At 36.4% G+C, this 24,438-nt stretch overlaps 2 protein-coding genes across 5 annotated transcripts; both read right to left on the bottom strand.

The window, feature by feature from the left end:
- Nucleotides 1-842: 842 nt before the first annotated feature.
- Nucleotides 843-12,156, bottom strand: LOC127791008 (AT-hook motif nuclear-localized protein 15-like). 4 transcript variants are annotated; one of them, XR_008020846.1, is made up of 3 exons: nt 11,816-12,156; nt 10,167-10,283; nt 843-3,089 (listed from the first exon to the last, which is right to left on the bottom strand). XR_008020846.1 is itself a non-coding variant. In XM_052320745.1 (2 exons), the coding sequence occupies exon 2, from the start codon at nt 11,433-11,435 to the stop codon at nt 10,545-10,547; it is 891 nt and encodes a 296-aa protein (XP_052176705.1). In that variant the 5' UTR covers nt 11,436-11,601; nt 11,816-12,136; the 3' UTR covers nt 10,354-10,544. The 4 variants fall into 4 exon arrangements, 1 of the variants encoding a protein (XP_052176705.1); XR_008020847.1 differs by having other exon boundaries at nt 843-3,020; nt 10,167-10,286; nt 11,816-12,155; XR_008020845.1 differs by having other exon boundaries at nt 10,167-10,286; nt 11,816-12,155.
- A 5,720-nt stretch (nt 12,157-17,876) lies between these two features.
- On the bottom strand, nt 17,877-22,100 carry LOC127790638 (uncharacterized). The gene is made up of 3 exons (XM_052320226.1): nt 21,036-22,100; nt 18,304-18,846; nt 17,877-18,193 (listed from the first exon to the last, which is right to left on the bottom strand). Exons 1-3 carry the CDS (start codon nt 21,882-21,884, stop codon nt 18,068-18,070), a joined length of 1,518 nt encoding a protein of 505 aa, XP_052176186.1. The 5' UTR covers nt 21,885-22,100; the 3' UTR covers nt 17,877-18,067.
- Between the last annotated feature and the right edge of the window lie 2,338 nt (nt 22,101-24,438).

Genomic DNA, 24,438 nt, shown 5'->3' on the forward strand with positions numbered 1-24,438 from the left:
TCCAACACATGTCTTTCCAAAAAATTCTTTAATTTCAAAAGTAAAAATATTATACTTACATTTAGATCTTCATAAAATCATAGTTTAAATCTTCATAAAATCATAGTTGTTTTCACCGACTCTTCATATTCTAAAATTATCGTATGATTTTTTCATTATCAATTATATCAAATGTTTTATTTTCAATATAAATAACCAAATAATCATTTATCCATTGATCACTCATTTGACTATGCATACAAACGATTCTTAACAAAATTAATGATTGAGAAGGCTCTTTCAACAATTGCAGTAACAACAATTAAAATTAACTTTACAAGCATATACACCAATAGATATACAATGTTCTTTTTCGTTTAGACTATTTTTTTTGCAAAACCACCAATTCTATTAACTTCCAAAAATTGCACATCAATTATACAAGTCTCCAAGTGATTATTAAGTGACATAAGATCAACTTCAAAAAATTCTAATGAATAAAAATGAGCAAGACAAACTAAGTTATTCTTGTCAAAAGTATGAAAAGAATTATTTGGATTCAAACATGCCACACAAAGAAATACCTCATTATTTGTCTATGTGAAACAACTATTGAGTTCATGAAATTGTTTGTTTATTACCTAATAAAAAATAGTCAATTCAGTAATGATACATATTGATATGAGTGTTAATAAAAAATCTTCATTGAAACTAAGTATAAGGGTTATTGAAACTAAGCATGAGGGTTAGAAAACGCAAGATGAGAGTGAGATGATATTTAAGATGATTGGAATTATAAGTAAAATTACCATAATTAATAACCTAATCCTTCAAAATTTTTTGAACCAAAAGATTGGAGAGGGGGGGGGGGGGGGGGGGGGGTGATATGTAAACTCAAAATAAATATAATAAATTTTAAAAAAAAATTGTCTGGACAGTGCATCTACCACTGTCATACATAGTTCACATGAGATGATTGATAGTAAAAGTATTTTATTCAAATTCTTAATTCATGTATTAGCCTTTAAATTTCAATTATCCATGGTGGGTATGCATGAAGTCATATGTTTTATCCTTTTATTCATCTAATATCAATATATTTAGTATCCCTCCAAAAGGAGAGCTTGACAATACTTGTCAAAGCAAGTTACATGTGATATTGCATTTTTTTGGGGGGGATATACTACTCTAATATTGTTCACACTTATGTTTATCAAAAATGCCTAAAGGTTTACAGAAATAAAAGTCACCAAAAAATGGATTTAGATTTAATCTTAGATACGTGAAATCCAATCAAAATACAAATTGATGAACCATTACACTGGATTTTGCATCTAATGAATCTAGAGCAAATATAGTCTAAATCCAAATCATCTACAAGTCTACCCGATTCCCTTCAACTAGGATAGGAGCAATTAAAGGTAGAGAGATCAAGTGTTTGGGGAAAAAAAAGCACTTTCTCTAGGAAAAAGAAGCCCTTTGATATGGAGCAGAACTTAGGTTAAATGACATATATATATATATATATACAGATATCCATAAAAATAGGACAGAAAGTTAAAAAGGCCTCGACTGTCCGTTGGATAAGAGAGTTCACAAACTAAGAATTGCACATGATCACCATCTCTCGAGGAAATTGACTCAAATTAAGCCAAAATCCTGAGCTCTAATTCAACTGCAAATAAATGTGCGAAAAATGCTAGATTGTGCTGGCAATGATGCTGATGTCAAATACAGAAATCACTGCCCCTCTGAAAGAACAGGTTTTTAAGGCATTCCAAGGTGGAAATAAGAAAAGAGGCCCTACTAATGAAAGGAATATGAAATATGTGTGTGTGTGTGGTACTAGCTAAAGAACAAACTGAAAAAAATTCACTTTAGTCAATTTCTACCTCAATGCACATACTTCGTCCCCGGCCCCTCAATATTTGCATAATGAGCATTTGTGCTTCCCTCTTTGCATTGCCACTAGCTAGCAGCTGGGATTAAAGATATAAGAAATCATGCCCATCTATGAGCTAAATATGAAATGTTCCATATGCATCCACACTTGGTTGGCGTCTACTTACACAAAAATCTTGTGTTTGTCCCTCCCGGGTTGTGTCACATTGGCAAAGGCAAACTAGCTGCTCCGTACCCTCAAACTCAGACCGGGCATTTCTGATATGATTTGCTTCAATGCACTCATTACAGAAAAACCAAATTAAACACACCTAAATGTTCCACTACTTATTGTAAGCAAAAGAAAAAGCTAGCTAGTGTGGCAGTCACATAAAACCCCTAAACCCTAAGCATACCTAAATGTTCCATTACTTATTGTAAAGAGCTAGCTAGGGTGGCAGTCACGTATAGCACCCTTTTGACCCCTACAAGGGGCCATAGGAAAAAATGTGACATGGTGGGTTAATTTTGAGGTTCGTTGATTTTGCTACTTGTACCCATATATACGCCTACAGCGGCCTTCAATATATGCATTTAAAAGCCAATACTTTTTTAGGATTTCAACCTCGCCCTTAGTTATGCTTATTCCACCATGTAGACCTAACAAACAGGAAAACTCCCCTCCATAGCGCTCTAATTTAGCCAATAAGGCTCCTAATCATTAAAAAAAAATGTTCCAAAGGGACTATATAAAGCCCCCAAATGTTTTGAAATGAATAACAAATAAAACTGTCCTCCCTCCACTGCTAAGAAAGTTATCTTAACATTTCAAAGATATTATCCATTGCTAACTTCGTACATATATATGTTTTGTCATATAGCTAGTGTTCAACCTATCCTACACAACAATTGCCACAATTAGTTTCAGTAAAGCAATACAGTAAACAGCATAGATAAATAGAAAATTGAAGGCCATATATAATTAGAATCCTAAAGTAGACTAGATCGGCAGCTTTGCGAAAACCTTGATAGTTTAGAACGTAAGTCTTCTGTTCAATTTTTTTTTCCCTTCAGTTTGGTAACAACCAATTAACTACAAATTCCTAAGGAATGGTTCCATGCAAAATCCGCAAGTACTTTCTGGATATCACCACTGTAACCTACATAATATGCTGGGGGTATGATTCTTCTCGAAAAGTTACGAGTTCCTACTTGATGTACAGGCAATGCTGTATAAAATGGATTAAAAAGATCACTGTAATTGTATGCATTTAAGAAAGACAAAACAATTAGTCAATAAACAGATAAAATAAGTTTATCTCAAGCATAATACAGTAAGAGTCAGACTACAGTAACCATACCATGCACCTTATTGGTTTCCTGTTATCTAATCAAATTCATAAGTAAACAAGGAATTCCCAAATAAATAAGAAGGCTTTCAAGTCCAAATTAGGTCCTGCATTGACTGAGTCATCTCCATGTGCACAATTGAAACGAACAACAGATAATCATCCTACTTTTGCCGGAGCATATCCCCATTTTGGCACCCATTAGTCTATGTTGAATAAATGGTTGACACTAAGAATCATTACTATAGAGATGAAAAGTAAAACCATGACAACTTGCAACTGACAAATCACATGGATTAGATTTGAATAGACTAGATCAGTCCATCAAAAGACTCCATTCTACCAAATTGCAGGCCCATCCTTCGAACCAGAATGATTAGGCAACTCATGAAAAGACGTTTTCAGGAAGAAATGGAGCCAACTGCTGCCTCATCTCTCTCATAGATTCATACAGAGAAAGTGGATGGTTCAACCCCACCCACCCCCCTTTTTCCCCCCCCCTTTTTTTTTTTTTTTTCATTTTAATGAAGCAAAGAGTTGAAAACAAGGAAATTAAATCCAAAATGAGGGAGAGATAGCAACTTGCAGAAATTTAAATAGTGGATGGTTCTTTCATTTGTAATTAAAACACTCCTACTTTTAGTTCACAACTTAGAATATGGTTGTTTTTTGTTCAAAGGGTTACCCAAAAGAAGCGAAGCGCCACTCTACACAGATACAAAGCAAGACACCAGTCACACCACCTCTCAAGGGGATAAATGCACCAAGACAAGCTCGGGCTAGAAAATATATTTATAGGAAAACATAGAAAATGTATTTATAGGAAAACATAGAAAATGTTTACAAGTACAACATAGAAAATGTTATTATTATGAACCCAAAAGTTCATGCAATTAGTTAAAGTAGGCATGCATGTAAATGGATATACATTAGGATCTTTACTTAGCAAAAACAATTAAAAAATGAATACAAATTAGCCTATTTAGTGCCTTCACACGTGTGGATTTAATAAACATTGGTGGAAGCTTATAAATATCTATGTCATCTAACAAAAGAAATTAATATTTATAAATTTCTAACAATTTTAAACAATAATATGGTTGGATTTACTTCTATTAAAGATAAGATGCATGTGATACAATTGAGATAATTTGAACATATAAAAAAAATGCGTAAGTGCATAGAAGTTTACTTGTGATATTATTATTAGTGAAATATTATCAAATAGAAAAATAGAGTGACAAAACTATCCAAACCTTGAAACCCTTTCCAAGCCTTTCTCCCTCTTCATCCTTTCCCTTCTTTCCCTCACCCTTGTGCACTATGTTTCATTCCCCTATTCCCCTCTTATTTCATCACACTCTATCTATGATGCACGAAAGTTGTTTTGGGGGCATTGTTTAAACGTTTCTATTTCTGAAACAACAAAAAACATTTTTGGTCTACTTTTGCAATCTCAAAAACTTTTCATAATCATTTCATAATATTACAAAAATATTGAAAACGAGTTTTCAATTTGGAAACACATTTCATCTATGAATAGAAATGAAATTTTTTTCGTCTCTAACTCAAAATTCTTAATTTTTTTTTCTAGAATTTGTTTGAAAACATTATAGAATTTATCTTTATTTTTAGATTGAATAACTACTTTTTATATTAAAAAATGTATTTACAAAAAAGGACTCTATTTTTTTTATTTATGCATTTCTTTCGCATTTTTATTTTTTACTTTTTTAAAAAATAACATTTTCTCATTTCTGTTTCATATAATATCGTGTTTTATTTCTATTTCCATACAACCTAACATTCTATTTCATTGCCACGTCCACACTCAATTCTACTCCCCATCTTACATTTTCTTTCCATCATCTCACCAATCTCTATAAGCCATGCTAAAAGCCTCTTATCCAACCTTGGGTTCTTTGTTGATATCTTTGGGGTTATTATAGGCTCTCACACATCTTCTCGAAGGGTTCAAATGCACAATTTGAGATCAATACTATTGATTTGTTATTCAAAATAACTTTATAATTGTTCATTTGGATTTCATTTCATTTTCATTTCATGTGACATTTGGCTTTATATATATGTAAAATGGCTAGTTAAATGTGGGTCGTTGATCATCATCTAAAACCCTCCATCCAAGGGCTGCCAACGTTTCCCGTTTTGTTTATAAGGCTTCTTTTGTGGCATTCCAATTGACACTATTTTACACAAACAAAAACAAGAATAGAAGAGAGAACAGAATACTCTTGGACAGAAAAAACTCGACGATCAAATCGGGAGATCAACGCAAGGAAAATCTGATTTCTACTCTCTATAAGTGTGAATCACTTGTTTTTTTGTGAGAGTGCTTGGTGAGATTGAGTGTTGGGTTGCTCGGCTATTGAGCGATGTACTCTATTGCATTTATATCAGTTTTGTTTTTTGATTTGCGAGGGGCCCTTGAGATTTCTTGTGAGAATTATTATGTATCTCCGTAAATCTATTGTCTATTATTAGTGAATTGACTAGGGTGAAGCCTTACTGTGAATAGGATCATTTTGATCCAAATACGTAAACATTGTGTTCATTGTTTCTGTGTGCGTTGTGTGTGTATTTTTGTATCTTCTATTTTGTTCGAATATTCTTGAATCTTGGTACTGTTGTGATTTGATTGCGTGGATTTATCACAACATTAACAAGGACGAGTCATTAGCTTTCAATCCAACCATTAGACACTAAGAAGTGCTCTTAGGAACTCCTAACTTCTCATATTTGCTTCAGCTCAAAGGACATTAGACATCAAAGGACATTCTTCAACTATGGCCTATATTTAATAGAAAAAGGAGTTGAAGCTAGTTTGATTCCTTCATCTTTGCTTCAGCTCCTATGGCAAAGGATCGAACCCTAGTTTTGGTATAATGTTTTATTTTCTGTTTTGTTAGATTTAAGATTTTTAATTTTTTTTTTGCAAAAAGTTAGATTAAGTTGTTACTTTCCTTTGTTGTGTATCTCTCCCCCTTTTTCTAGATGATCTAGGTTAGGCAGACTAGCTAGGTGCGTGCTTTTGCGCAAGTTGCGCTCCTTCTAGGTCATTATAATTTGCTTTCCTTCTTTGGGACCCTTAAGATAACTCAATTAGCACCTTGTCTTGCAAGGTTTTCAACCCCTATTCGTTACCCCAAATTAATTCTTACCCAAAAAGAAGTAATCCGCACCTGGGTCCTTTATTAATTTGGTAGACCTTGGTTTGTATTGTTTTTTGGCCGAGTTATTGGCATCTTGTTTGATCTAGCTTGTTTTGCTAGATGTTCATGCTGCTTATTGCTTGGCTTTTGCCTTAATATATTTCTTAGCATTAAAAAAAAAACTCTCCATATATAGAGCATGAAATTAAAATAAGTAATGTCCAAAATTAGAGTTGGAACCTCCAAGAGAGATCACAATTATGGCAACGCGCGCACAAATTAGATATTGTAACACACTACAACAAAAAACACTTATTGAGGCATTCTTTTTAGGGCATTTTTTAAAAATGTGTCTTATAAAATACTATTTTAAGGTACAATTTAAAGAAGTGCTCAAATAAAATAATTCTAATGTGATGCAACAATGCAATGCCTTAATAAAAAAATCTAATATAACAGAATTTTTGAAATGCCCTAATAAAATAATTCTAATGACACGCTTTGATGAAATGCCCTAATATTAGAATAATAATTCTAATAGGGAAGAATTTTTGAAATGTCCTAATAAAATAATTTTAATGACACTCTTTCGTGAAGTGTCCTAATAAAAAAAATCTAATAGGGTAGAATTTTTTAAGTTACCTAATAAAATAATTCTAATAAGACACTTTAATGAAGTAACCTAATAGAGTCGATTTACAATAAAATTAATATGGGTGTATGTATTAGTGAGAAGGCTTGCAAATCAAGTGATCACACACACGCCCGCGAGGAATAAGAGAGGTCCAGGGTTTGAACCTAAGGGGAAGCGAACACGATGGAGTTATTTTCCAGCCTGCCACGAGGTCGTTTCATGGGGCGCCACGTGGTCCCACGCAGAGAAAAGGCTTTGTGAGAAGAATCAGGCAAGGAAGAAAGCATCATGTGTTGCGAAGAGAGAGATCATGTGGAAATGAAGGATTTGGGCCTCAAGGCAGTTAGAACCATATTTATTTTTTAGGCATTTTTAAATGTCATTACATGTTTAAATTTATAGTTATTTTTGAGACATTTTTAAATGTCGCTACATGTAAAACCAAAGGAAATATCTTAATAGATTAACACAGTATTTATAAGTGTCTTAATAAGTTTTTGAGACATAATGAGGCATAATTACATGTAACACTTTTATTAGTGCCCTACTAGCTAAAATGCCTCATAAACTACATATTGGGGGGTTTTTAAATGTCTCTTAATCACAAAATTGTTGAAGAGACAAGTGATACTCAAAGATCACGAGAGTCTTAGAGAACTTTGTGGGCCATGAAAAACAAATCTTAAAGCATCAACTTTCGCAAATAAGATAGTATTTGAGGAACCTATACATGTTTCATGTTCAAGAACTTCACCATATGAGTTTCACAATATAGTTATGCCAAAGGTGGTCTTGTTTTTATTGATGTTATTGTATTGTCATTGGCATAATTATTTGGTGACGGTCTTGTCTCTATAGGCAATAATTATAGCTCAAACCAAACATTATTTACTAGGAGGGGGTTCTTATGTATGGTCACACCCAGAGGGTGTTGCTAACTTGCTATATAAATATTTGTGGAAAAAACCATCATATTAGCAATATCTTAAATATTGTACTAGTAAAGATCAATATTCTTACAATATTAATTATTATTTTAATTTAATCACTTTTTCTTGCTTGGTAACTCAATCAAAAATTTAATATAATGATTACATAACAATGCTACAAATATTATATCCATAGTAATACTCTTACAACAATAACTTAGTAATATTTTAATATTATTATATCAAAATAATATTATTATATCATGATATTGCATTGCATAACAATTGAATAGATATTCTTCATAACCATTTTAAACACTCTTTTTCAATTTTTGAGATGAAAATAGAGATTTTTGCATTTAATAATTTAACATGTTCCCTTAATTTTTTACAAAAAAGAAAAATTGAAGATAAAGTAAAAAATTTGAGATTAAAATTTAAAAATATTCTCTATAACTATATAGGCCCCTTGGTTTCTCCTATAATTTAATTCTTCTTTAAAATATATATATATTTTTTGTTTTTGGCCTCTTGTTCTAACATATTAGTATGAGGGCATCCAACCAAATACCAACATTTATAGTGCTACCAAGTTTTGGTGACCGTGAAGTAAAAAATCAGAAATAAAAAATAGTGATCAGCTTAAATAATCATGTTTCATATTTACTATCCTAGGTTTAGGAAAGTATAAACTAAAATTATACCTAACCCATGCTTGGTATAGTAAATTTTGGATGAAGTATGGCTGAACATTAATTTCCAAATGATCATTTCGCCCATTTCCAAAATCAATACAACTTTGAAGTGTGAAATATATACAAGTATGTTTTCATATGATTATATATATAACAAAGAAAAAACCTCTAATCATGGCTGAAGCTGAAACCAGTCGATGGGGTTCCTCTGCCAGAACCCCATAAGGGAGGGGTTTTGGAATAATTCATATTAAGACAATTTTGTCAAGAATGGTAATGTGCATCCCAATGATGAGTTTACCTTGACTCAAATATCTCAACAAGGGACATTATGAAGAGAAAAATCAGAAATTGATGCTAAGATTTGTTCCATATGTGCCATGATTCATCATGATGGCAGGCACCTATATACATTGGTCAATTTCTACCCTAATCACGGACTTGAAAGCTATATCCACAATAGCTTCCTATTATGGAGTCTGTTTCATGTTCCAAGAAGTGGCAGTTCCAGTATTGCTGCATGGTGCAAAACCTTTCTCTATGTTTTCACAGTGTCCTCCAATCTTCCAATTATTGCTAAACCTTTCTCAATGTTTTCCAAAATCATCTCCCAGTTTGTTTCACCCCCCATTGAAGGGCTACTTTTTGTGTTTGATTTCCATTGAATGTATCTTTCCAAATTAAAAAAAAAAAGAAGAGAAGAAGAAGAGGAAGAAGAAGATGAAAAATCATAAGGCAATGTCATGCATCCACTAATGCAGGGATGATCCGTGCTTCAAAGGTTTGCTAATGCAACTACTTCTATAATATAAGGAACTTTTTAAGATTCTTCAAAACACCAATGGAGGTATACCAATAAATGAATGTTCCATTTGTCTTTAAGTTTTGACTATGTATCTTATGTTCAATGCTACTCAATATTCGATCATTAAGCATCAAATGTTAAAGGACTTGAAGTATGTGCAGAAGAAACAGTTACTTGGGTATTTAAAGGAGAAAAGGCAAATGGGGAGGAATTAACCAACATATGATATCTTACATGCATGGGTGTGAGAAGACATAAACATGCTCATAGAGCTTGATATACATGCACATCCCTATAGACTTCCAATAACTGATTAGGGGACAAACTTTCATTGCTACATTCGTATGTCAACAAATTGCATATTTATGCTAAATATTCAAAGTGACATGACTAAAAGTTTGAATGGTTGTGTAAGAATTGGCTTCGGCACTAAAGATTTAGACAGCTAACTTTTAAAGGGCTAAATTTATTGACCTAGAAGAAGATGGTGAAAGGATTGCCCTTCATCAATTACACACATCAACTTTGTGAATACCTCTTTAGCAACAAGCAAATTCGGGAGAAGTTTTCTAACTGAGCCACACACTAAATCCAAATACTTGATAAACATGGAAATGCAAGCTAGTATAATTAACATGGGAAGCAGCATCATTTCATCATGAACAAAAATGATATAAGGGAACTGAAAAGCAGCAGATTGATCAAGAAGATAATATTTAATTACCATTGAACAGGAGAGCTTTTACTCGTTCTCAACTCCATTAAATCAACATCAAGGAAAGGCTTCCATCTCTGATCTTGACAGTTCTCTCATCAGCCTTCCGCATCTTGGAACTAGACGCTTCTACAACAAAGTATATCAGTGAAGAACATAAAATACAAAAATTACCCACAATAGTCCGTAGAGCATAAACATGAAAATGGAAAAACTAGCTGTCTAATTAGGAAACTTTTGAAGGTACCATGCATGGAGGAACTGAAAAAAAAAAAAAAAATCTAACTTAGTAACTTGTTTGCTATGGTTACAAGATATTAAACAACCTAATAAGCTAGGCCTCCCCCCCCCCCCCCTCTCTCTCTCTCTCTCTCTCTCAAACAAGTGTTAGTAAGAGGGAGGCGGGCGAGGATTAGCCCAAAACATATCATGATTAGGGGGCAAATTGTACAAAGGCATGGAAGACGATGGATGGGCCAACCCAAGAGATTGAGACCCTGGACTGCCACTAGTTCCAGTATTCACCCCTGACACCGGCTGCACGCCATCTCCGGCAGCCTCCGCCTCCTCCTCCTCCAGTGGCAGCCGCTCGAGTGTTGCATTCGAATACGTCGCCGCAATCACCATCACCGGCCCTGACGCGACCAGTGCGCCTACCACAATTCCGCCCACCACCTGCCCCTGCCCGCCAGACAGAAACACCGTCAGACAGGTAGCTCCCGGCGGCAACGGAGGGGGTAGAAATGCACCGGACAGCGACAGTATTTCGAACCTCCCCTGGAGCGTGATCACGCCACCTGCGGCTGCAGGCTGCCGGAGAGTTACATTAGTGACGACCCCGCTGCCGCTGAGCACGGATACGCAGCGCTGGCGCCGCTGGGCGAAGGCGGCGATGCTCTCGGTGATGTCACTGCCACTGCGAATTTCCAAGATGTGGCTACGAAGCGCGCTGGGGCTCTCCTTGGTGATCACGACCGGGGGCTTCGGTTTGTTCTTCGAACCGGGTGGGCGGCCCCTTGGACGGCGGCCGGAACTGGCCGGTTCAGCAACCAGAAGCGAGCCTGGTTTCTGCTCTTCTCCGTGTTCTCGATCATTTTCTCGGCCATCGAGGTTTTCGTCGTTGCGGTTGGAGTGGCTTCCGCTACTGGTTGTGGCGGCGGCGGCGGCGTTCTCCAGGAACTCTTGCTCCCTTCTGGGTCCAAGCCGGTCCAGGCCGCCATTGTCGTCATCTCCAGACGGGTTCATGGCCACGTTTCCGGCCCACCATCGATTCGACATCTCTGGTTCTTCACCAAAACCCTCAAGTGTTCCGAATGTAGATCTCCAGCAACCAACACAAAAAGCGTACTTCGCTCTGGGTCGTACGAAGATTACCCCACCAAATACACACACAGATAAAGTGATAAACCCAGATAACTCTAGCTTTCTCTCTTTTGTTTTTTTCCTGCGAATAAGCCCCAAAATACAACAAATAGAATCCGAAGCCTTATCTCATTAATTTCAAGCTAACAAAACCAAAAATTTTCTTTGGGTTTCTTCGCTTTCCATTAAAAGCCAACAGATAAAATCCTCCAAATCTGAAGAAATCCCAGATCTGAGTCAAAGGTTCAAGTACAAATCAAGAACGCAAAACCAAGTATAGGGATTTAGCTCCAAACCAGCTTGAAGCGCAAGATTCTGAAGCGAAGCGAAAGCCCCCTGGATGTCGTACATATAGACTGTACAATCATCATCTTCTTCTTCTTCTTCTTCCCTTATTTGTGCTACGGCTAGGGTTTCCTTTGCGGGCCCTCTTGAGGTATTTTCTGGCCGGGTTTCCTTTTTTGGGGTAAGTAATAGAGATTCTGGTAGTGGGGGGAAAGAAAACAGTGATGAGTCTGCGGCGCGTACGAAAGCGATCTCACAGGTGGGCGTTGGTACGTTTGATTTAGGGAGCGGTTTCCCAGTGCCCGGTTTTGGAAAGTTGTTTGGGCTGTCAAATTCAATTCCAAATTCTATTGTCCCACAAAAAGTCTGTCTATATCTATCTTCAATGCCAAGAAACCCTCGCTCACTGCATCATCCATTCTGGCGTGGCGGCGGATCAAGGGTCCATCCAGGCTGAGTGATAAATAAAAAAAAATCATATTATTCTATATTATATTTTTATTATAAAGTAATAAAAATATTTTGTAAAAATTGTTTATTATTATTATTAATTTAAAAATAAAAAATAGGAAAGAAAAGGGGCGAGATCTAGAGGAGGGAGTTGGGCGGTGGTGGGCAACCGTCAGTGCCTGCCTGCAAGTCCCGACAAGGAGCGAATGCCGATGTCTGATGCAACCAATTAATAAATAAATAAATAAATAAATTTTCTGCTTCTGCTTTTTCTTCTTTTCTTTTCAGCTGCAGTCAGTCAGCCCCTAGCCGTTCATTTATTATTTTTTAATTATTTAATTGCGGTGCATGCACTCTATGCCATTATTACGTTTACATTCATTCATTACTCTCCTCCCTCCCTGCCACCTTCCATTTATTATTCTTTTTATTTCTTACGTGTGCCTGTGCTTTACAGAATCCAAGAAATAATAGTGTTTTCATCCATCCATTACACTGCCACTGCCACCTTCCATCCGTCACTTCCATTTCCAATTTCCATGTCTTGGTTTCTCTTCTCTTGCGTGGCTTTATTTAATCTCAACTTTCTTGTAATAATAATATGATTAATTAATTAATTCTTGACTTTTTAAATAATTATATTTTGTAGAGAAGGCGGCCTTCAATTCAGTTCAATTCTCCAGATTGAGAACCTCGATACAATCAATATTCAAACAAAAATCAATATATATATATATAGTGTCACATTCAATGTGTGCCCCTGCCAGTCTACCATCAAGCCAATAACTTCGCTACAAAACTTGATCGACCGTATTATGAATTGTTTAGATTATTAGTATTCTAATATTCAAAAGTTAATTAATTTTCGAATAATTTCTTAAAATTCTCAAGTATAACAAATCATTTTCTCCATTAATTAAATTGTCCCGAAAATTTTATGATTCCTGTCCCAAAGAAGGTTAATAAATAAGCATTAACTCTCCTGAAATCAAATTAGTGTAGAATTAATATTGCAATTGTACCCCAATAGTTCCACGCATTCTCTAACAATTAATGGGGATCGTTGATTTTCCTCATCCAATAAATTGAGTAACACAACTAGCTAGGCCTAGCTAGCAGTGCAAACTTGGCTTAATTTCATCTTGGTCTGCTTCGCAATTTCTCTCTTAATTTAGAAAATGAATTGTGTTACGCATTTAATAAATATTACAATTTTATCATAAGATTGGTAAATAAATAATAAGATAATCATGCATTTAAAGAAAAAATAAATCAATTTAGTAAAAAAAATTCAATGACAATATTGTTACGTGTAGAGTTATTTTTTATATAAGAAATCTCGATCAAAATCCGTACAACATACCATGTTCACATTCCTCTGGCCTTTCCTTCCTTCCTTAAGAGACCAATTCCTCATCTCATTCAAAACAAATAATATGCAAGCACTTGCTATATTTTCATACTCACTCTAACACATGACAACTAGCCAGAAGCCTTTCTTTCTTCAAATTGAGTTTTGATTCAATCAAGTCTAAAACTACTTGACTACCCAGATGAGCTATCATCAAGAAGAAGGAATTCCAATCGCTAACTCCATGCGGCGGGGTGAACGCATCAACCAAACGTACACTTCTCAATGTTGTTTGATACATGGGCGGGCAAGCTTTGGCTAGATAAACAATTAGGCCAGTTTCGCAATATCTAGTGGATTTCAATTGCTTCCCTAGAGTTAATTTGGAACAGTACGTATATTGAAATGTTCCCACGACTTCAAAAATTGGTTTTCGATTAATATATTAAGATTTGATTCAACGGTCAGAGCTGATAATACATTATCAAATAGTTCTTAGCTAACAAGCAAATCAAAATAGAGGTATGATAAATTCCATTAAAAATGCAAACGGTGAGCTCGGAGCAGACAACAAGAACTCGTGCACTGAGAGTGTTTCGTGACTGTATTTTTGGCTAAGGTGGAGGATGCAACCACCACTGGCACAAGCTTGGTGGCTGAACATGTATCTTTGGATGAAATGGTTGAGACCGAGGAGCTCCATATATATAAGCCGAAAATTGGTAACGAGCATGTCAAGGCCAGCGGTGATGCCAAACACCGAGTGAGTAATCTTAGAGCTAGCATGGTTGTCCCCAATTATTCTCCAATTGTCCCGAGCGCCGATTCTTTGGCCAACTTTGAAATTTCTTAAACCAAGATCTATTGACAAGTGTTTATAAACAAAGATAAACATGCGCATAGATTTGACATATCCCTTCCAGCATCTCTTCAAAGAGATATATGTGTAGCTTTTTGACGCTGTCTTCACACCTGAACAAGGCAAATCAAGGAAAATTCTATTGCCAGTCCGATAAATTATTCTTCAGAGCCCGATCCATGCAAAATTAGACATTAATCTTCAAATTCCTATTTTAACCCCAGCCCACTACCTTCTCCGACCACCCCGACCACCGCCTCACTTCTCTCTTTTTCTCCCGCACCATATACACATATACACACACAAACACATACACCATATATATATATATATATACACACACACTCACACACACACGAATTTGCAGCCTCGCAATGAGAGAGAGAGGGGGTCGGCCATAGCCGAATCACTGTGTGTATATATATATATACACACACACGCATGGTCGCGGCCAGGAAACCTCCGCACCGCGAGGTGCTGGGGTTTTTCAAACCTCCACACCTCGCGGTGCGGAGGATTCCACAACTTCTGCACCTTGCAGTGCGGAGCTTGAAGAATCCTCCGCATCACGAGATGCGGAGGTTTGAGCATCCTTCGCACCTGCGAGATGCGGATGTTTGAGAAAACTCCGCATCTCGCAGTGTGGAGGTTCCATGGCCGCGGCCATGCGCGTGCGTGTGTATATATATATAAATGTGTGTGTGTGGGTCGGCCATGGCTGACCCACTCTCTCTCTCTCTCTTCCTGCGAGGCTGCGAAATCGTGTGTGTATATATATGTGTGTGAGTGTGTATATATATATATATGGTGTATGTGTTTATGTTTTTATATGTGTATATGGTGCGGGAGAAAAAAAAAAGAGGTGAAACGGTGGTTGGAGGAGGTAGGGAGATGGAGTTAAAATGAGAATTTAAAAATTAATGTATAATTTTATATGAAATAGACTGTGAAGAGCAATTTATCGGGCTACCAATAAAATTTTTAGCAAATCAATTACTAAGTCAAGATTTGACGGACATGACAATGCCCCTAGCAGTAGTACAAGTGCAAGCACAGATATTATAAAAAATTTACAAATGCGCTTCATCTTTTCTTTCAGATTGGGCAACTGCTCGTTTTTGGTGATCTTACAATAGAAATCAGGATATATAGTGTGAGCCTGATAGACGTAGGTAGGTAGGTGGGTGGGTGGGGTTGCAATGCCGATGCTGCTTGCTCCCTTTTGCCTTGCCTTGCCCTGCTCTGCTCCTTAATTAGTTACCACTAATTTAGTTACAGCCAAGGAACCTAGCGAATCAAAATGGTTTTGCTTCGCAGCGATGGATGGACATGGACGAACTCAACCCCACCACCTAAAAGCTTCAATTTAGTTTTCTTCACGAAATTATAATAAATTAATTTATTTTTTTTAATCATAAATCCTTTTAGATATATTAAAAAAGTTCATAAAGATATATATATATATATAAATAACAATCCTTTAAGTTACTTTTTCGCAATGTTTATATGATTAAGAAGAATTTAACTTTCAAGAAATCTATAAAAAGTCGTTTAGTCGAGTAATTAAAAAGAACGTAGAGACACATAGAGAAAATGAACTCCTCGCTCCAAATTGAAGTCTCCGCACTGTAACGTTCATGCCTTGGCCACTGTCAACTTGTTCTTGCTTATGTGGGAGGTCTTCAATTTTGCGTCATCACCACACATAATAATAAAAATGGGTAATATAAAGTGAACACAACAACAGGTTATATAATCATTATTTTATTAAACCTTAATAGATATATATTTCATGTTTAAATAAAATATAATTATTATTGAAATATACTAATATTTTTTACGAAACTCTCTCTTAAGTTCCCAAAAGATTTTCTCCAGTAGTCTAACAATGAGAAGTGAGACACCTCTTTAAAAGAGAATTAGAATTTTTTTTAAAAGTTTTGAAAATATTGCGAAAACCCTTTCATAGCATAGGGCCTTTTTTATGAAAAAGGGGAGCAGACATATCTTTTTTTTTTTTTTTTTTCTGAACATTGTGTGACAAATTATAATTAATAGGATGAGCTAATATCAATTTCGAGAAATTAGGAATCATTATCACTACCCAATACAAACACTTGACTAAAGAGATCTTTAAAATTCTATTAAAAAATCCGAGTTAAATATAAGAATAATATTTGTACAAATAATGACTGGAAAATGAATGAATTCTCCACCAAAGATAAACACAATATTGTAAAGTGGCGCACAAGAACTTATATAAAACAAGAAAGAGCAATTAATTAATGATTATTTATTCTTGAGACTCGTGTTGACCGGTTAATCCACCAACCACTATACACGCATAATATATATGTTGGTCTCGCACGTAAAAGGAAAAGTGGCACCAATAAAATGCATTGTTAATTATGATTTTTTTTTTTTTTTATAATTATGCTTGTACTCATAAAAAAAATTATGTTTTATTCACATGGTGATGACTATATATCTGGAAAACCGAAAATAAATAATGATAATACGAGCTTTGGAAGCATTCGATTGTGCAATTTTTCGATGGGTCACTCACTCACACAGCGTTAAAGGAATAATTTACCCGGACGTAATTAAAAAACCTTTTTAATGCACTCTAATTCACATAAATGCTGACTACTTGGTTTTTCTCACTATAACATAAACCTCAATTTCCAACTATAATATAATAATAAACTAGTGCCGTACGTGCCATAGCTTGATCCTCCATTATTTGTGACCTTTATATATAGTCCCCATCCTTGTGCTCCTTATTTCGTCAACCACCACACCACACTCCATTTTATCATCTATTTTCAACATTGGTCGTTGTGGGTAGTTGTCTCGAACAAATTCAAAGAAATTGAAGTATTTTAGTATATTTAATTGAGAGCGTAAAAGTAGATATTATAAACTCACAGGGCATTTTAAAAATTCGTACACAATTTTAACTACGTCAATAAGAAACATTAGAAATCTAGGGATAAAAAGAGGAACTATAATATATAGTATTAAAAGTTAAAAATAACAGTTGTATGTTTTTTTTTTTTTCAAAGTGTCAATAGTACTGCCTGCATTACTCTAAAGTGGATTGTTTTCCTTCATAATTTTGTGAACTGTTTAGAATATTATTTTAATACACTTTACCTCATTTGATGTAAAATTTTTGTACTTGGGTCAAGCTGACCCTGCTGAAAAAAGAGACCACATCCAAGCCCCACTCTTTAGGCCCAGAAACCATGCTCTAGTCCAAAAGCATCTGGGAAATATCAACGGGCCTCTTCTGTAATTTGCAACTACGCAACGTACGGGCCATCATTTCTTTTTTAATATGGTGGCATTGTCATTCCGGTATTGAACAGAGACTATGATGCATGGATTGAATTATTATTTACATAATTTGAATTAACCCGCCGTGTTCTTCTCGGTGCACATATATATATATATATATATATATCAAGATAAAAGGGAGTTGTTGAAGAAAAGGGGGAGACTTCAACGGGCCTCCCCTTATTTTATAGTAACCAAGTAACAGAGAATGAAGTGGACAGTAAGTGTAATGAATCTGGTTATTTACATGATACGGTCTTGTAATCAAGGACTTGTCCGGTCGGAGATCGAAGTAGTGATGGTTTCCCACTGTTTGAAGCGTCTGATCCTCACCCTCATCGTCGTCTTCTTCAAAATTTCAATTACCTCGCAGCGCTGCCTCCGTGGCGCCTGCTCAGTTGCGTAAATCAATTCATTACTGCTCAAATTACCGACTGATTCAAAACTGAAACAGAACACCAGCTAAGCTTTATAATTGCAGGTTGCGAAAATGGAGTTACCTTCTTCCATTCAACCGGGTCCATTTTCGGCGCAAAAACGACGATCCTCTTCACGCCGGATATCTCTGGCCGGCCACACTTCTTCTGTGACTCAGCCACATTGATCTTGTAAGTGGTCAGGGTCTGGCGCGGCCCAACCTCCTCAACCTTGTCCGCAAAGTAAACAACCGGCTGCTCGCACGGGTCAGGATTCACGGGCCGGGTATTGAACGTGAAGGGCCCGCTGCTCCAGCTCCGCCACGTCTGGAAAGTCCGAAGTGGTGTTGCCAATTCGCTTGCAGTCAGAAGTGAGGGGTAAATCTGGGCAGTGTAGCCCCATGAGATGGAAACAGACCAGTTGTGCTTGGGGTGGTGGTGGTAGCAGAAACTTTGCTGCAACAGCCGGGCCGGGTCGGCCCTGTTTGCCCGAAACAGCATCTGCAGCGACCGCAGCCGGGTTTGGGCGGGGAACAACGGATTTACGGCGTCAAGGTGGTGGAGTGAGACCAATGGTGCCAAGGGATGCGCCGCTAAGAGACCGTATGCATCTCCTCGAATGTCAATCTGAAAATATGCAGAGTGTCAACAACTTGTAAACTGCAATCCTTGCTTTGCAGCATATCCCAAAATGTAAATATGAAAACATGCGAGTGTAAATCAAGGAATATGAAAAACGACAAAATTTTCCACCGATGGGCGATGGCGCGAGGCTGCTGTCTCGGGTCGGGTCGGGTCACTGCACTGTGCACCATCCCGCCGCCCCCGGTTATTTTGCTACTTCTTTCTGGCTGGTTGGCTGGCTGGCTGGCTGGCTGGGAATGGTTCCAAGATATCACAATATATATCAGACAATACAAAGCTGAAAACCTCAAAATTCAGCTCAAAATCAAATTCAAAATGGAGCCAAGCAAGTATGAATAAGAATATTAATGGTAGTAGCAAGTATGATCATCCCTCATTTCCTACTAGTTAGGTTCTAATGTCCAACATTCAGAATTCATTTCCTACAAAAATAGGAACTCCAACCAACAAAAGCCCGATAAAACCTCAAAAACTGGTCATATAAGAAAAAGAAGAAGAAGAAAGCAACATTTTTTACTTTAGTCAAGGACCATGATACCCAAGTTGTGACACATTAAAATCAAAATCAAAACCAAATCCATGATAAGCACTCGTCTTCATTACCAGCCACCCAATTTAAAGCTCCAACTGATCCATGCAACAGGAGTTGGAATTGGACCCAGTCGACATAATTCGAATTTTTGAAACCAACTCCAACTCTGAAGGGAAACTCGATCGAGAACAACACATTCAATATACATTTTTTTATCCACTAACCCCCACATCATTCCTTCTATCTAGCTAGCTAGGACTAGGAGTACCCTATTCTAGATAACATTAAAATTCTTGAAAAAATATCATTTCGCTTCCTCAAAAGACGGAATGATTCAAAGATAATATATCCACAGAACAGATTAGCAATTGGATAAGGTGATATGATTGTTGTCAAATTTTCTAGCATTATCTGTCTAACCATTAGTTTTTTTCCTATATATGTACGTTCATAAGATCACAAACCTGACTACTACTAGCACAGAAAAGACATGACAAAAACAAATGGCAATGGGAAACTAACCAAACAACAACAAGAAGTCATCGTTTTCCTGTGTTATCTAATTATATATATCCTGCCAGGCACGAGGAGACGAAACTAAGTTTTTGGCCAAAAAATATTTATGTTCTCAAGTATATATATATGATGATAAAAAAAAAACATCAACGAATGTGTTAAATATAACAATATGTAATTCAATTCATGATGTAATCGTGCTTATATTCTTATTTTCTCTATAATATGATGTTGATGCTATTTAATATAGCAGTACTCTTAAAAAGCATTTATTAAGATATATTTAATGCACTTTAATGACAATGATCAAGATTCATAGTTTTGGCAGTGTTGGTAATAATTATAGTTCAAACTTGAGAGAACTTAGTATTGTAATTAAGTATCGAATTTTAGAATTTTATAAGGGAATATTCTATATGAAACTTTGTGAGAGAACCATTCCCCAACCACAAAACAACAAACGAAAGAAACCCGAGGACGGGCTTCCCTAATCCTAAGGGCAACGTTTGGTTGCCAACCAAAAAGTCACAAAGGCCAAAGCAATCTTTTTTTAGACGAGGCCACGCCGAAAATTAGTGGACATTAGCACAAGGGCTTGCTGCTAGGCTACTGGGATTGCGCCACGTATGCTGACTGTCTCCACGACCAACAGTGCGGACACTTTGTTTGTTAGGTGTACCAAAACTATGTGCACCTCCACTTTTGAAAGCTACTTACTACTCCCACTTCCAAAATAACTGCTTCCGCGGCCATTGTTAAGTCGGTTAAAGGCGCGTTTGGTTATCTAAAATTCTTGACTAATGTGGCCCAGTAAATCTCCTGGATACTGAAATGGCGAACCCTGATTGTAAGTCTTGCCAGTATTATTCCCTTCTAAATTGAAAAGAAATGGTCTTTTGGTCGTCGAGAAAGACCAACCAACATTGGACGAAACAAACACGGTCAAACCGAAAAGGTTCCACGTGGCCCAGTTCCGGTAAATACTTGCTTGGCCACAGGTTAACAGGAAGGCTAAACTGACGGACAGTTTCATGGAGTCTTGCCAGTTGCCACCTCCGTCTGCCACGTGGAAAACCAACACACTTAAAAACTCGACACGTCACAGAACCGACAACGTACGTACCTGGTGGAACCCACGCTCTTTAGTCAGGGAAACGCCGATCTCATTTACACACGCCCAGATCCTCTGATCTGAGCCGTAGAATCCGTAGTACCGATCCAGGCAACCATCCAGTATCCTGGCGAGCTCCGCCGCCAGCGACCGGCTGATCGCGAATCCGCCGCCGCCGAACGCCATGTCGTAGGAGTGCATCACGTCCTGCTCCACGCTCTCCGAGTTCCCGCCGACGTAGTACAATCGCCGGTGGTCGTAATTCGATAATAGGGAGACTAGGTTGTCCGTGAAAAACACCGTATCATCGTCACCCATCACGAACCACCTGGCGTCGGGTGGCCCGACCCGGAAGGACTCCAGCACTATGCGGGCCATCCGGACCGCGGACTGCGAGCTCGAGTACCTGAATCGGGTCCAGTCCTCCGAGACCCGGTACGGGGGGGAGTTATCGGGCCATGTGGTGTTCGGGTCGGGTTCTTCGTCGAGCCAGACATATCCGCGAGTGACGTTCGGTTGCCACCACAGCTCGGAATACTGCCGCCGGTCGTGCCATGTCCTTGCCGAGGCTCCGATGGCGAAGACGACGTGGGAGATGTTGGTTGGTCCGTGATCCGAGACATTGCGGGTCTCGTCGCAGGGCTCGGGGGCTGAGTCCCTGTTCGGGCCCAGACACTCCGGGCAGTGAAACTGAATCCACCGGCGTTGGTCCGTGAAGGCCAAGTAGAGCACAAGCGAAACAGAGGCGACCAGGACGATCAACGCCGCGCCTTTGAACAACTTGGCGGCGTAATCAGTGGCCTTAAGAGCGAACTGCTTGAACGGGACGTGAGCGGGACTGGGTTCCCCGACCTGCGACATCACTGACCAAATTCTCTCGAAGAAGACGAAGCCAGGCTTTGTTGCATGAAAATCCCTTGCCGGCCTGATCTGTTGGGTTTCAATTTGCCGGCGAGAGTAGGATGAATACTAGGTTTCAGTTCAAACCCTTCGTCACTATTCATTCAAATAGAAATAGGAGGAGGCTGGGGGGGAGGATGGTGGGGGGAAGGCGTGGAGGAAATGGCTTTTTGCTGTGGTGATGGGGAGATGGAGGAGCATGATGATACCGCGTGGCAGCTTTGTATTGGAGGGTTGGTTGCACTGTGTCCCTGCCCTGGGCCTGGGCCCATTTGGGCTCTGCGGAAACTGAGAGAGTCCAGATCAATGAAATCCTCCAAACGTGACATCATTTTCCGGATTTCCCTTTTTTTTTTTTTTTGATAAAACCATAGCGTTGGTGGAGATAACATGTTAGAAGTTAGTGTCGTTTGAATTTAAATTTCTTGTTTTTTTTTTTCTTTTTAATAAAATGACTGTAGTGGTGGAGATGTATGTTGTAAGTTAGTGCCGTTTGAATCTGAATTTTTTTTTTTTTTGATAAAACGACTGCAGTGATGGAGATGACATATTGTAAATTAGTGCCGTTTGAATATGAATTTCTTGTTTTTTTTTTTTTTTATATAAAATGACTATAGTGGCGGAGATGACATGTTGCAAGTTAGTGTTATTTGAATTTGAATTTCTTGTTTTTTTTTTTTTTTTTTGATAAAAAGACTGCAGTGGTGGAGATGGCATATTGCAAGTTAGTACCGTTTGAATCTGAATTTGTTGTGTTATGTGGTGTTGGGTATGGTTTTAGATTTTAATAACGAAAATATTTAAAATTAAACACAAAATTGAAATAACAGTCATTAATTAGCATGACTGCAACTGAAAGCTATTTTTGTGTTGCTTCTAATTCTAATTCCTTTTGCCATTTTCACTCACTCATACATTAAGCAAGTTTAGCTCACTCACTTACTCTTGTAGTTAAATTACTTATATTTCATAATTACTACAAAATCCAATCAATATTTATTTGTACTTTTTGATTTAAAATTTTTTAAACTAATTATGACATCAAAAATCAAACAACATGATAGGATTCAGGTTATTGTTTTCCAACTCAAAAAGGGAAGTTAAATAAAAAAATCTGAAAATCAATACACTAATTAGACAACGAATAATAATACATATAATAGTTGATTGTAAAAAAATAAATAAAAAATGAAACGGACCCTCTGCTTTCCAAGTTTTTTTTTTTTTTTTTTGTATTATTATTAAAAACAATGAAGTCTTATTTGCAAGTTATGCATTTTATTTTAAATATAAAAAAAATTAAAAATCATAAATACCCACCCAATATATACTGAAAATCTCTAACACATGCAGAGACTAGTAGTCAGTACAAGCTAGTGTGAAAGTATTCAAATTGAAGTAAGATGAAATATGAGCTTTGATGCATACATTTACAAGTTTTAGTTAATTTTGTACCATTATTATTATTGGCATGGTACGGTACGATATCCATATATAATTGTGTCATATCTCATTCACTAATTTTCTATTAAAACATTTATTTCATACTAAGAAATAGTTTACTGTTTACTTTCACTTCCCTTCTTAACTATTTTTTAAATTTAGATATTTTCTATTAAAACATTTTTATTAAACCAACACGCGGCTCAACCCCACTGGGTTGGAGTTTATTTCAGTTTTAAAATGATATTTAGATATATTCTGTTGTTGTGATACTTTTTATGATATTTATATATTAATGTATTGTATTTTATGTTTTATTAATATAAATATATAATATTTTAATATATGAATATTACTAAAAATTATCATAACTGAGTATTCAAACATCATTTCTCATTCCAGTTTCATTTAATTAATTTAATTAGGTTTGCTATTAAATATACATAATAATAATTCCATTACATATATGATAATAAATAAAAAGTTAATGCTAACGATTATTCTAGAAGTAAGTATTAAGAAAATATAAATATACTTTCTTATTAGATAAGATGTATTTATTATATATTAGTTTTAAGTTTTAAATTTTTTTTATTGGCTGATAAATATACTTGAATCATTTTTTTAACTAATGGGAGTATTTGAATTCTTAAAAGGGTGATGCTAACAATTGTTTTCAGCACAATGGTTAAGTGACAATAACTGTATCTTCTAATCTAGTATTATATAATAAATTAAATTATATATGATATATAATATTTTAATCCTATATTTTTGTTTTTGTACCAAATTTTCATTATTTATAAAAAAGCATTTCCATAACACAAACTAATAATACATTTAAAAATTTTGAGAATGCCTCAATAAAATACCCCATGCCGTCGTTATGCTATATGATATGGTCGCGGCCAATTTTAGAATATTTTTTTTAATTTAATTGTTGACTTATATGTTTTTTATAATGAGGTAAGGGCCAATAATCTTCTAGACTTAAGCTTATATATAAATATTCAGCCCAAAAGTGATTTTTATTTTTTATTTTTAATGTTTTTCCTGGAAGGCCCAAAAGTGT

Source organism: Diospyros lotus, chromosome 1, assembly GCF_014633365.1.
Source record: "Diospyros lotus cultivar Yz01 chromosome 1, ASM1463336v1, whole genome shotgun sequence".
Taxonomy (NCBI): domain Eukaryota; kingdom Viridiplantae; phylum Streptophyta; class Magnoliopsida; order Ericales; family Ebenaceae; genus Diospyros; species Diospyros lotus.